This window comes from Sinocyclocheilus rhinocerous, unplaced genomic scaffold (genome assembly GCF_001515625.1).
Source record: "Sinocyclocheilus rhinocerous isolate Xijiao unplaced genomic scaffold, SAMN03320098_v1.1 scaffold5638, whole genome shotgun sequence".
Lineage (NCBI taxonomy): Eukaryota > Metazoa > Chordata > Actinopteri > Cypriniformes > Cyprinidae > Sinocyclocheilus > Sinocyclocheilus rhinocerous.
In genome coordinates this window covers 55188-67024 of record NW_015629576.1, presented here as the reverse complement: position 1 = coordinate 67024, position 11837 = coordinate 55188, and the positions used below count along the sequence as shown (strand labels likewise).

The 11837-nt window shown below is 41.4% G+C and overlaps 1 protein-coding gene across 2 annotated transcripts in view; it reads left to right on the top strand.

Annotated features, from left to right (window-relative positions):
- Positions 1 to 8909, top strand: part of LOC107739362 (macrophage mannose receptor 1-like) — a 17508-nt gene extending 8599 nt beyond the window's left edge. For both annotated transcript variants that reach the window (XM_016551457.1, XM_016551458.1), the window contains 4 exons: positions 5472 to 5843; positions 6378 to 6719; positions 8034 to 8122; positions 8369 to 8909. In XM_016551457.1, coding sequence (XP_016406943.1) covers positions 5472 to 5843; positions 6378 to 6719; positions 8034 to 8122; positions 8369 to 8494 — 929 coding nt within the window. In that variant the 3' untranslated portion in view covers positions 8495 to 8909. The remainder of the gene's footprint in view (positions 1 to 5471; positions 5844 to 6377; positions 6720 to 8033; positions 8123 to 8368) is intronic.
- Positions 8910 to 11837: the final 2928 nt, after the last annotated feature.

The following is an 11837-nucleotide window of genomic DNA, read 5'->3' as shown; positions in this document are numbered from 1 at the left end:
CCTACTCCTAAACCTACCAATACTAGGGGGTGCATAATCTGGCAGGGTGCAAATTTCGACACTACACCGGCAGTGCGTTCAGGAGCGGTGCGTCTGCAGCAGAGCAGAGATAATTTCCGCACCGAGTCTATTGCTGTGCTACAAGCCCTGAATTAAAGTAACAGCGCATTGTTTGCAGTAAATATGAACATGGATTGACACGGAAATGTAGTAATTACACCATTAATGCATATTATTAAAGTCTACTGTGTAGCACATATGGCTTTTTGGCTAGGCTTAAAGATAAAGAGCACTTTTAGATAAACAAGGCAATAATAGATGGCACTCGTGGAGGTAGAAAAACAAAGTTCTTGATAAACCACAGGATTGCTTGTAATAAAGATTCAAATGCAAAAGAAAAGGCAGTAGAGCTGTCTATTTATGTCAATGGTAAGTTTGTGATAACGCAAGAAAAGTAGTTTAAATGTTTTGCCAATTGCTTGAGCAACTTAATATATAAATCTAGAAGTAAATGCAAAAGTAAAAAGCAATGAATAATGTGTTGCTTATATTTATTGTGCTTAAACATGTCTGTGAAAGATTGTACTACTGTACTGTGTAAAAAAAAGAATTGCAATGCTGAAAAAGCCTCCCTTGGTCTTGAGCCACCACTGTAGGGGTCTCATGTACAGCAGGCCAAAGGTATCACGTTGGACGCAGCTACCATCAAACCCAGCAGTTTTTAAACTGCTTGACAGTGAGTGACAGGCCTTCTCTCACTCTCGTGACTGCAGTGAGGATCGACTCGATCAAAGCAGGAGACACACACCACGCATACTTTCCTTGGCGTTAAGTCTTAACCCCAGCTCTTTCATGTGAGCGAGAATGACATCACAATGCCGAACCACCATCGGCTCAAATTGAGCTAATATCAACCAATTGTCGATGTGGTTGAGTGCGGGGCTACTAGTAGCAGACAGACCCCGTCCCGGCGCACTCTCTCCAGAACTCCCGGGAGCAGAGCGATCGGGGGAAAAAGCGTACAGACAAAGCCTCGGCCAAGCGGAGCTGGATGAGTCAGAGAGAACCAGAGGGGACAGTGCGATATCTCCTAAGTCGCAAACAGGTCCACCTGAGCCTGGCCAAAAAACTCTCCATATCAGCTTCACCACCAGTCTCCAGTGTGCGGATGCCCTGGAGGCACAGAGGAGCCAGAGCAGCATCCACACACTTCGTGAAAGTGTGGGGTGAGAGTTCAAGGCCGAAGGGAAGAACCCGATATTAGTAGGCTTTTGCCCCCAAAAGCCACCTCAGGAACTTCCTGTGATGGGGAAGAATGGAGATGGGCCGAGCTCTAGGAGTGGAAGCCTCAGCATAACGACTCTCTAAAGCGAGAGGAGGCCTCTACACCACACGCTAGCTTAAACTCAGACTGTCCTAGTGGAGCTCTGGCGAGCAGAGGCCTCAAAAACTCTCTGTAGCGAGAGGAGGCCTGACGACACTCGCAGAAAAACGGCCATTCTTGGAGCAGAGGCCTCAACATGACAACTCTCTAAAGCAAGAGGAGACCTCTCGCAGCACAACCCTCCATCCTTCTTTGGAACGATAAAGTACCGGCTGTAGAACCCGGACTCCCTGTCGAGAGGAGGGACCACCTTGACGGCCTCCTTGCTCACACTCTGGCCACCGAGAGAGAAACACTCCTTGTCGAGAGTGTTTACTTCTTGTTCTGTTACCAGAGCCTGCTCGGGGCCCCACCAGAGTGGGAATCACCCGTTGAACTGAGGCGGAAAAGAACCACGTTGGATTCTGTAGCCTCTCTCTACAGTGTGCAGGACCCACCGAGACACATCTGGCAGTAGTTTCCACGCTGCCAAATAGTCTACTAAGGGAATCAGTCTCTCGAGACTGACCTCTGGTGTAATCAAAGCGGCTAGGTCGGTGCCCTGAAGAGGCGAACCGGCAGGGGACGGCCGAACTAGCTACTCTAGAGACCTCCGAAAAGGTAGCGAGCCTCTTAGTACCGCTACGTTCCCGGGCGGTGACTGAGAGAAGCCGGAGACCGCTGCGCCCTGAAGCACCATGAGTGGCAGGGTTGGCAGACCGATCTCCTGAGGGCACTGAGGAGAGACGGGCACCGTGTAATGAAGTGTACACCGCTCTTCCCCAGAGGGGCCTGCCCTCCGAGGTCCTGAGCCATGGCATCAGGACTCTCATAGATGAAGTCTCCTATTGAAACTGACGGTCCTCAGACCCGTGTCATCTCTTAGGAAGACTAGACTGATACAAGCAGAGCCTGCTCGGGGCAGGACCCAATGAGGCACGCTTGGCAGGGGCTCCTACACCGCCAGGTGACCTACTAAGGGAACCAGTCTCTTGAGACTGGCCTTTGGTGCACTTAGAGCGGCTAGGTCGGTGCCATGAAGTGGCGAACCGGCAGGGATGGCTGAACTAGCTACTCTAGAGACCTCCGAAGAGGTAGTGAGCCTCTTAGTACTACTACGTTTCTGGGCGGTGACTGAGAGAAGCGCTCGCCGGAGACCGCTGCGCCTTGGAACACCGGCAGGGTTGGCAGCCCGATCTCCTGAGGGCACTGAGGAGAGACGGGCACCATGTAATGCGGTGTAGACCGCTCTTCCCAAGAGGGGGCCGGCCCTCAGAAGTCCTAGGCCTTAGGTGTCAGGACATTTTAGACGAAGACTATCCAGCGAGAATGACGGTCTGCAGAACCGCCTTCCACTAAAAGTCTTCGGCCTGTGACCGCCACTCTGACTCTAGACTCTGCGGAGTACGAGAAGTAATGTTTCCTGAATAAGGGGCTGGAACACCGGTAGGTTGGGACTGCTCCCGCCCAGCAGCCCCTGCTGACCGCCTCAACCTCCTCGGAGGAAGAGAGGTAAACATGTGCTCTCCCTCGAGAAATTTTTATCCCAAGAGCCCCTGTATATCTAACTTCTCATAATCAGAAAAATACTTTATTTTATTCCTCAAAATTAAATGCAGCCAAACAACCAGACGAGTAAACACGGTCTGGTGTGATAAGATTCATATCAAAAACCGAAAATTATGTAATGCACACGCTGCCGAGGCAATGGTCACACAAACAATATCAATCTCCTCGGAGAAAGATAGCTGCAGCAGCGAGCTCTCACTCAGAGGGGGAAGAAACCACAGCGCGGGCTTCCAAAACCCTAGAGAGAGCGCTAGATCTAGGGAACGCGGGTGGAGATAGGGAGAGCCCGTCTCCAACCCGTCAACCAGATCATGTGCGATCCCCAGGATCTCAATCGCCGCCGTGTCTCAGCAGCAGCGGGACCGAAACCGCAAAATCACAGGCACTCAAAATCAAAAGCTGATTGTGCTTTTTCCACTGTTAAATGCTCCGCTCTGAGCATTTAACAGTGGGAAAAGCACAATCAGCCCCCTCTTTTTTTCGAGAGCTGACTGCGCGAGCTCTGCTCCCCAGTAATGCTGCTCATTATAATATTAGGCATAATATGTTTGTGTAACATATGCTTGTGTAACTGATGCTTGTGCAACTGGCGATCTTATCGATGCCCTCCATATCAACCTCCTCGGAGAAAGACAGGCGGAGCGTCGAGCCCTCTACCCGGGGGGAAGAACCGCTGCGTGGGCTTCCGATCCCCGAGAGTGGGCGATGGATCTGGTGGGTGAGGAAGAAGATAGGGACTTGCCTGTCTACATTCCCTCCACCGGATCCATATGCGAACCCCACGAGCGCAGCCACCGCTCCACCTCGGCGAAAGCGGGGCTGGCACTGCGAGGAACGCTGGTGAAGGCTCCCTCCTCAAAGATAGCCTTCTGAGAGCGAAGCACACGCAGTAACAAACGCTCGCAATGCGGGCAGTCAGCTCCCTCGAGAGCTGACTCTGCGTGCTTCGCTCCCAAGCAGACAACACACAAACTGTGTGTGTCCCCACCCGAAATATAACGCGGGCAGGGAGGAACACACGGCCTGAACGCTGCCTGCTCTCTCCCAAATGCTTCTTCTTGGCTGAAGCTTTGACATAATGGAGCTTATAAGTGGACAAACAACACTAAATAAGACTCACAACAAATAGCGACTGACCCACACACAGAGCGCTTGCTGTATGACAAAAAAGCTGACGCTGGTTCCACCACACGTGCTTTTAAGCGTCCTGGTCACTACGTCACCCCACCCGTGACGTCTTGCCCATCCATTGGACTGATTGGACAAACAACACTAAATAAGACTCACAACAAATAGCGACTGACCCACACACAGAGCGCTTGCTGTATGACAAAAAAGCTGACGCTGGTTCCACCACACGTGCTTTTAAGCGTCCTGGTCACTACGTCACCCCACCCGTGACGTCTTGCCCATCCATTGGACTGATTACACACGTGATTCAGAGCGTGGTCACGCTGAAGGCGTTCCCATAGCGTTTCGACGCAGCTCGAGTTCCTGAAGGGGAACAAACTCATTTTGAGAAAAAACAACCTTTAAAGATATGTACTGTATTTGAACTCTACAGACGCAAATAGATTAAGTGAAACAATAAATCTAAGCAAATTATATATTAACAAACCCTTATATAAAATCCTTTAGAATATAGAGAGGAATAAAACTGTAAATTTTGGTGTATGTAAGTGCTGCTGAAGTGGAAAAAAACTCTTATTAAAATTAAAAATATGGATTGAAATCGAAATCTACAGATGCAAGTAAATAAAGTGTAAAAAAAAAAAAGTGCATTTAGGGTGTTTTCTGTCCACTAGCCTAAAACAACATATTTATTAAATGCCAAACTCAAAATCGCCAAAGAATTGGCATAAAAAAATAGGGGCGCTCCCATTGATGGGTGGTCTCTATAAAGGCCAATCTCATAAACCGATCTCAAGCTGATGACGCGCCTGCTGTGAGAGGTTTGGCATGACATGCAGCAGCACCGTCTCAATCTCTGCCCGCGGGTAAAATAATTAGGCCTATAATGCTAAAGGTGAGGTACAATTCATATTTTTTTATTAAATTATTACAAAGTAATTTGAAAACTTTCTGTGAGACGTAATTTCACAAACAGCGTGAGTGAATCCCCGCACGCTCTCTCTTTACCTGTCAAAATGCGCAAATGGCTTCAAATCAGCACATCGCGTCTGCACTATAAACGAGCTGCACGCTGCACAGTTGACAGGAATTGTGTCGCATCGTCTCTAAAGTTTATAATTTACATTTTTTTAAAGTATTGCCAGTGTTTAAAGCATTCAACACTCGCGCGCTCTCCTAGAGACGGTGCGCTCATGCACTCAAAGCACGCACACATAAGGCCTGAGCAGAGCACCCTTAATAAAAAAAAAAGGTTTTGCCTGCAGTGTCTCACATCAAGGACGGTGACACTTCAGTAAGAAACAAAACAAAAGATACACAAACACTGAGACACATAGAAGCCAGCCAAATGGAAACATTTAAGGAGAAGACTGGAAAGCTGATAAAAACCACTGTATTCTCTTGGCAGGACTCCTGTCATTAACTCTGTGTAAACCACAAGAGTATATTCTGTACAAGCAGATAAAGACGTGGGAAAATGCACAGAGTTACTGCAGGACACACCATTATGATCTGGCCACCGTTCAGACTGATGAAGACTGGACAAGTCTGAAAGAAGCTGCAGATGAACAACAGTTTTCTTCATTTGCCTGGATCGGACTGTTCAATGACATCAACGGCTGGCGCTGGTCTTATAACGAGGAAAGTCTGGTGTTCAAGTCCTGGGGTCTTGTCCAGCCAGATAACTACGGTGCAGGAGAGGAGTGTGTCACCATAGCTTTTGACGGAAAGTGGTTTGATTTCTACTGCACCAGTGAAATATATTTCGTGTGTTACGATGGTGAGAAACACGCACAATCATTTTTTACTGATGCTCATGAACTCAGTGTATAAAATTAAGAAACTAAGATATATGGGTGGGTCACACAAGTAAACATTTATATTACAATATTCTTTTGGTCAGTAATCATGCAGTAATAAAGTAAAGTTTTATTCTAATTTACAATTTTCACTCAGAAAGTGCTGGTAAATTTCATATATAATTACAAAGAAATGGCAAGTAACACTGAATTAAAAGTGAAATTAAGTATTTTTGTACAAAAAACACTCAAATAATCTTTGGTTTTATTACAACTTTGAAAATATTTTTTTTCCAATGTATAATTCAAAGCATGACTGTATATGTAAGTAGGCCTAAATAATGACAGATTTGTTCATTTTTGTGTGAACTATCCCTTCAGACTTCCATTGTGTATTGTCCATGTAAACTAGGCTATGTGAATATTAAAATGTTCAGAAACATACAGTAGTTCTGGGAATAATCTGTAAATTTTCCAAAGGAAATGGTCTTGACTGTGTTTTTGAATTTTCACAGAGAACACAAACAGAACAGCTAAACTGGTGCTAAGCAAGACCCAAAAGACATGGCTCGATGCTCAGAAGTACTGCAGAGATCATTATACAGACCTGGCTATCGTTAGGAGTCAAGCTGACAATGACCAGATAATTCAGTTGCTAAATATTTTTATGGCTCCGGTCTGGATCGGATTGTACAGAGACTCTTGGAAGTGGTCAGATCGGGCCAACTTTACTTCTTCAACCCAAAACGCTGTTCAAAAACTTGTCGGGTCGAACCAAGACTGTGCTACTATAAATTATTGGCGTGTAATTGAAGATAGACTTTGCACTACGACTCATTATTTCTACTGTAACACTGGTAGGTCTGACCTGAATTATTGTGTAGAGAGATTGTAATGTTTATTATCAAACATAAGAAAAAAAAAACACTGAATGGGACAATTTCATTTGATTTAAACTAGAGATGCACCGATTGCAAATTTCTTGGCTGATTCCGATTTCCGATTTCTTTTGTAAGTGTGACCTGCCGATACTGATTTTTGCTGATTCTGATTTTCTTTCTAAGAACTAGGCTATAATTGACACCCTATACAACCAAAAATCTTTTTTTTACTAAGTAACAGATGTTCTCTCACTTCAGCAACTCCCAAAATAAAGTGCTCTGCCACTGGAAAGATGTAATTTCCCACTACGTTTATAAATTGGCATTATTTCCTAACCTTATTATATGAATGTGTCATCTTTAACATCAAATTATTACATTGTTTCAATTAATTCAGATAGAATAATAAGAAACTGTAGAGTTGTTGCATTTTAACTCCATCTTTTCACTGCAGAGGAAACAGAAGCTGCTTCTGAAGTGGCATTAGATGCATTTACACAGATTGTTTGATGAAGCCGAGGTGACATAAATGCATTTATTGTTGCAAATGCATAAATAATGTTATAAGATTAAATAATTTTTTGAACATACAAATAAGAAATGTTGAGAAAAATGCAATGATACTTTTAAATATGAAACCAAACCACCAGTAGGCGGCGGCAAATTACTGTTTTACTGAGTGAGTCATTTAGTCATTCGCTCAACCGATTCGTTCAAACAGCCGATTCATTCAGAAACGAGGCAAGTGACTGTCTTTATGAATGGATTACTGAACCATCAACTGACTTCATTCGTTCAAAAACATGATTAGAACTATTTTTGTTTGCAAAATTGAGGAAAAACATTCAATATTGTGTCTAAATATTGTGTGTTTATTTAATTATTATTGTATAAAATCAGTGCCACATTGCAATCGTGCTGATATTTGGGGAAACATCTTGGTCGTGTGATGTTGCTTACCAATATCATACATCATAAATATTTTTTTTTTCTACCTCACTATGCTTCTAGAACTGTATGTGAGTTAATTTATGCAGAGAACTTCCACGCCGACTGCATGTTTGCATGTGGATATGAGCGTAGCTGTGACGTCAAAACTGTATTTAATATATGCTTTAATATTTAATATTATATGTAATAATTATATAATCATAATATAGTATAATTATTTAAAAATGACCAAGTATCAAGTAAATATGTGTGGTCAAAGGGGTTAGGCTGTTCTCATAAAGCAAGATACAGTAAAACAAAGGAAAAAGTCAAATAAACAATATGTGGTTTTCCCCACAGTCAAGAGGAACAGGCAGGTGATCCGAGTGCAGGTGAAAGCTGCTGAGAATGCTAATGAGGAAAGATTGAAGGCGCTCGTCTTAAACAAGGTGGATTTTATGATATTCATCTGACTGAAATGAATTGTGGAATGTATTTAAATTCAGTACGGTGTCAATTCAAGATCATTATGTGCAGTAGTGAGAAAGATTTTATTAAACATCACACAGGATTGGCTTTTGTTGTCAGTGATGAATGTGTTAAGATTAGAGTATTGCGCTCATGAAAAACTAAATTGATGGCAAAACATCCATTGCTTCATCCATTGAGTAACTAAATGCTGTTTCTGTGTTTAGTTAAAGCAGACGCTGAGCGATGAAGACGTCACACTGACATGGAGGACGCAACCCAACGGGAAAGTCTTCCAGAAGAACAGGACTGTACCGAAATGTAGTGAAGCAAACCCTTCCTCCGTTTGCTAAGTCATGTTCTTCATTGGAGTGAAATTTATCTAGCGATTCAATTTATCTACAGATATCTGAATTACTGCATTACATTAGCAATTTAACAAAGCAATTTGTCAAGAATACATTTATATATATTAATTTTACATTTATTCATTTTGTAGACAGATATGTTGCCTAAATATGAGCTAACAATATGACCGTTACCTTTGTCTTCATTAAGAATAAATAAAGACCTTTGGGAGGATAAAATAACTGCATCAAAACTTCTCATAAATGCATACTGCAGATTAAAAAACGCATGCAGCAAAAAACGTTTGTGAACTCTCAATGCTTCACATAAATACACACAACAACTTTACATTTAAAACAGAGTCATTTGCATTTGTACATTGATTCAGACACGTCATGTGAAAAAGAAAGGACACCCTATTGAATTCAATTCAGTACTCGCGTGCTGTTATTTGTGCGAGCACACAGAGAGCCGCATATCACACAGCGCGCAAACACAGGATTGAGTCCTCTTTCACGTATCCTTGCACTTGAACGGACACACACACACACACACACACACACAAAGTGATCTCAACAAAACTGTCTAGGCAAGTATTCTCATATTTCTTAAGTGAACGTGAACAGTGGATAAAGAAATCACATGTGCATCATTATATTGGATCCGTGCATTCAGCCCTAAAAGGGCAGCAGCTTATAAATACCTGCTGTTCCATGAGCGCCACCTGCTGTCAGAGAGTGACATCCGTCTGCTGTTTTTGTTTCATTCTGATTTTTTTATGTAGTATAGTTTCACAAAACTAAAGTCAGACCATTCTGTTTTTGCTTCAAATTTCGAAATTATAGAATCTAAAAATCTAAATAACATGTATGCAGCATCTTTGTTCGGATCATGATTAAACTCCAGTGGTTGCCTCTTATTTTAAATGGAAAGAGCACAGACAAAGCCTTAGTTTGATTATATGAAGAGATTTATTTTATTTGTATTATTTCGCTATTTTATTAATTTGGGATTTGTTTTAAATTTTCAAGTTAGTTTCATTATTTGACATATTTCAGTTTCACAAAGAGAGGTGCAGCATTTTGTCTGAAAATAATAAAAGGATACATTTTCATTTATAATTTTTCACATTGAAACTTCATCTTTGCCGCCCAGTTTCGGGAACAGCTTTTCCATCAGGATCACCATGATGCCTTAAAATACTACCTATGCAGGCAGCGCACTAGGTTTTGGTTCAGAGCCACAGAGAGATGGACGGGATGTGATTGTCCGGTGATGGAGTGCCAGTGAACCTAGCATTGAAGGTAAGATGACATTTGATTTTGATTGTGATTTTATTTGCTTTGTTTAATAAGCTTTAATGATCATTTTAGTTCATTGAGAGAGTGGACAGTAATGACACTAATTTTCTTCCAAGATCGATACTATTAGAGATAAAATTGTAACCATGCAGCCGTCAGCTATAGTATTGCATCAGACAGTGCACTATAGATCCCCTGAGGAACAATTCCACTCATTCTCTACTATAGGAGAAGAAGAATTGTATAAACTTGTTAAATCATCTAAACCAACAACATGCATGACCAGATCCAGTCTGTATCCAGATTAGATGGTCACTGCAGTCACCCGGATCCAGTACGTATTCAGACCAGATGGTGAAGACCTTGTCTCCTAGACGGCCACCGGGACAAGACCACAGAACCAGTTGAGTCCTCTGCACAATCTGACTTTGATGCAGCCTGGAATTGAACTGCTGGTTTCATCTGGTCAGAGGAGCACTGGCCCCCGACTGAGCCTGGTTTCTCCCAAGGTTTTTTCTCCATTCTGTCACCGATGGAGTTTTGGTTCCTTGCCGCTGTCGCCTCTGGCTTGCTTAGTTGGGGACACTTCATTTCCAGCGATATCATCGACTTGATTGCACAGATACTATTTAAACTGAACTGAGCTGGATGATGACATCACTGAATTCAATGATGAACTGCCTTTTTGCATTATTGACACACTATTTTCCTATTTAATGCTGTACAGTTGCTTTGACACAATCTGTATTGTTAAAAGCGCTATATAAATAAAGGTGACTTGACTTGACACACAACTGCGATTAACTCACACACAATACACTTTAGAGAGAAGTTGCTTTACTGATTAATAAACACTGCAGTTACACATGTACAGTAAAAGGTGGCAGGTTAGGTTATTATTTTGACATTTACATTTTGACATTTACAGTAGAGAAAAACTTACATTTCTTACAGTTCTTTTTAGTGAGGGATGATTATGTATTTTTACTGTAGCATCTTACAGTCCTTTAACATTAAAATCATGATCATTTTTAGTCGACTTTAAATATAGTGATTATATTTAGCTCCTTGGAAACTACAGAACAGCTTTTCTCATCTGGTGCTTCGAGACCCAAAAACTGGTTGCAAAAGTCATGAGACATTTAGAAAACAAATATCCAAACACGAAAGTCAATTTTCCTGTTCAGTCTTGTTAATTTTGCAGTTTGTTGGGGCCATTCAGTGTGTGTGTTAATCAGATTGGGAGCCATATTACAGTTAACTAAAAAAAATGTTACTTTAAAGCTGCAGTCCGTAACTTTTTTTGGTTAAAAATGATCCAAAATCAATATTTGAGCAAGTACATAACCAGCCAGTGTTCGAAACTATCACCTTACTTTAGCCCGATTCACAACAGTCAGCTTATAATAATGTTTTCTATATATAATAATAAAGCTTTCTGCATCCCCTATTCTAATGTGTAAACTACTCATCAGTTGTAAATGTTTTACTCGTTTTGAATACTTTGTAGTGTGTACTGCAATGTAAGGGCTGACTGGTGAGGGTATAGACAGATGTCTTCTCTGACACACATGGATTATTTATAACGCTGTGCGATAATAGTACAATGTTGACATTTCAATGATTTATAAGTGAATAATAATATATTAACTAGTAACTATACTGAAAACAATGATTTATTGAATTTACTAAAAAAAAATTAAGATAAGTGGTTGCAATCAATTTATTTTAGCTACATTTAAATAAACAAATTTAGTTGACTAACTTTCAAATTTTTTTTTTTAAATGTAGCTAAAATATATTGTTTGCAACCACTTACCTTGAAAAATTTTAGTATATATATTTTTTCAGTGTATTAATCTTTTACTAAGGATCTGTTTGATTATTTCATTATGCTATTTTTTAAGATAACTTACGATATTTGTAAATCGTTAGCGTATTACTTAATAATCATTTATGAATGTATAGTCATGTTTTGTAAATGATTAGTTAATCATCATCTAATCACTTGTAAATTATTTATAACTTAATCTACAAAACATAGATA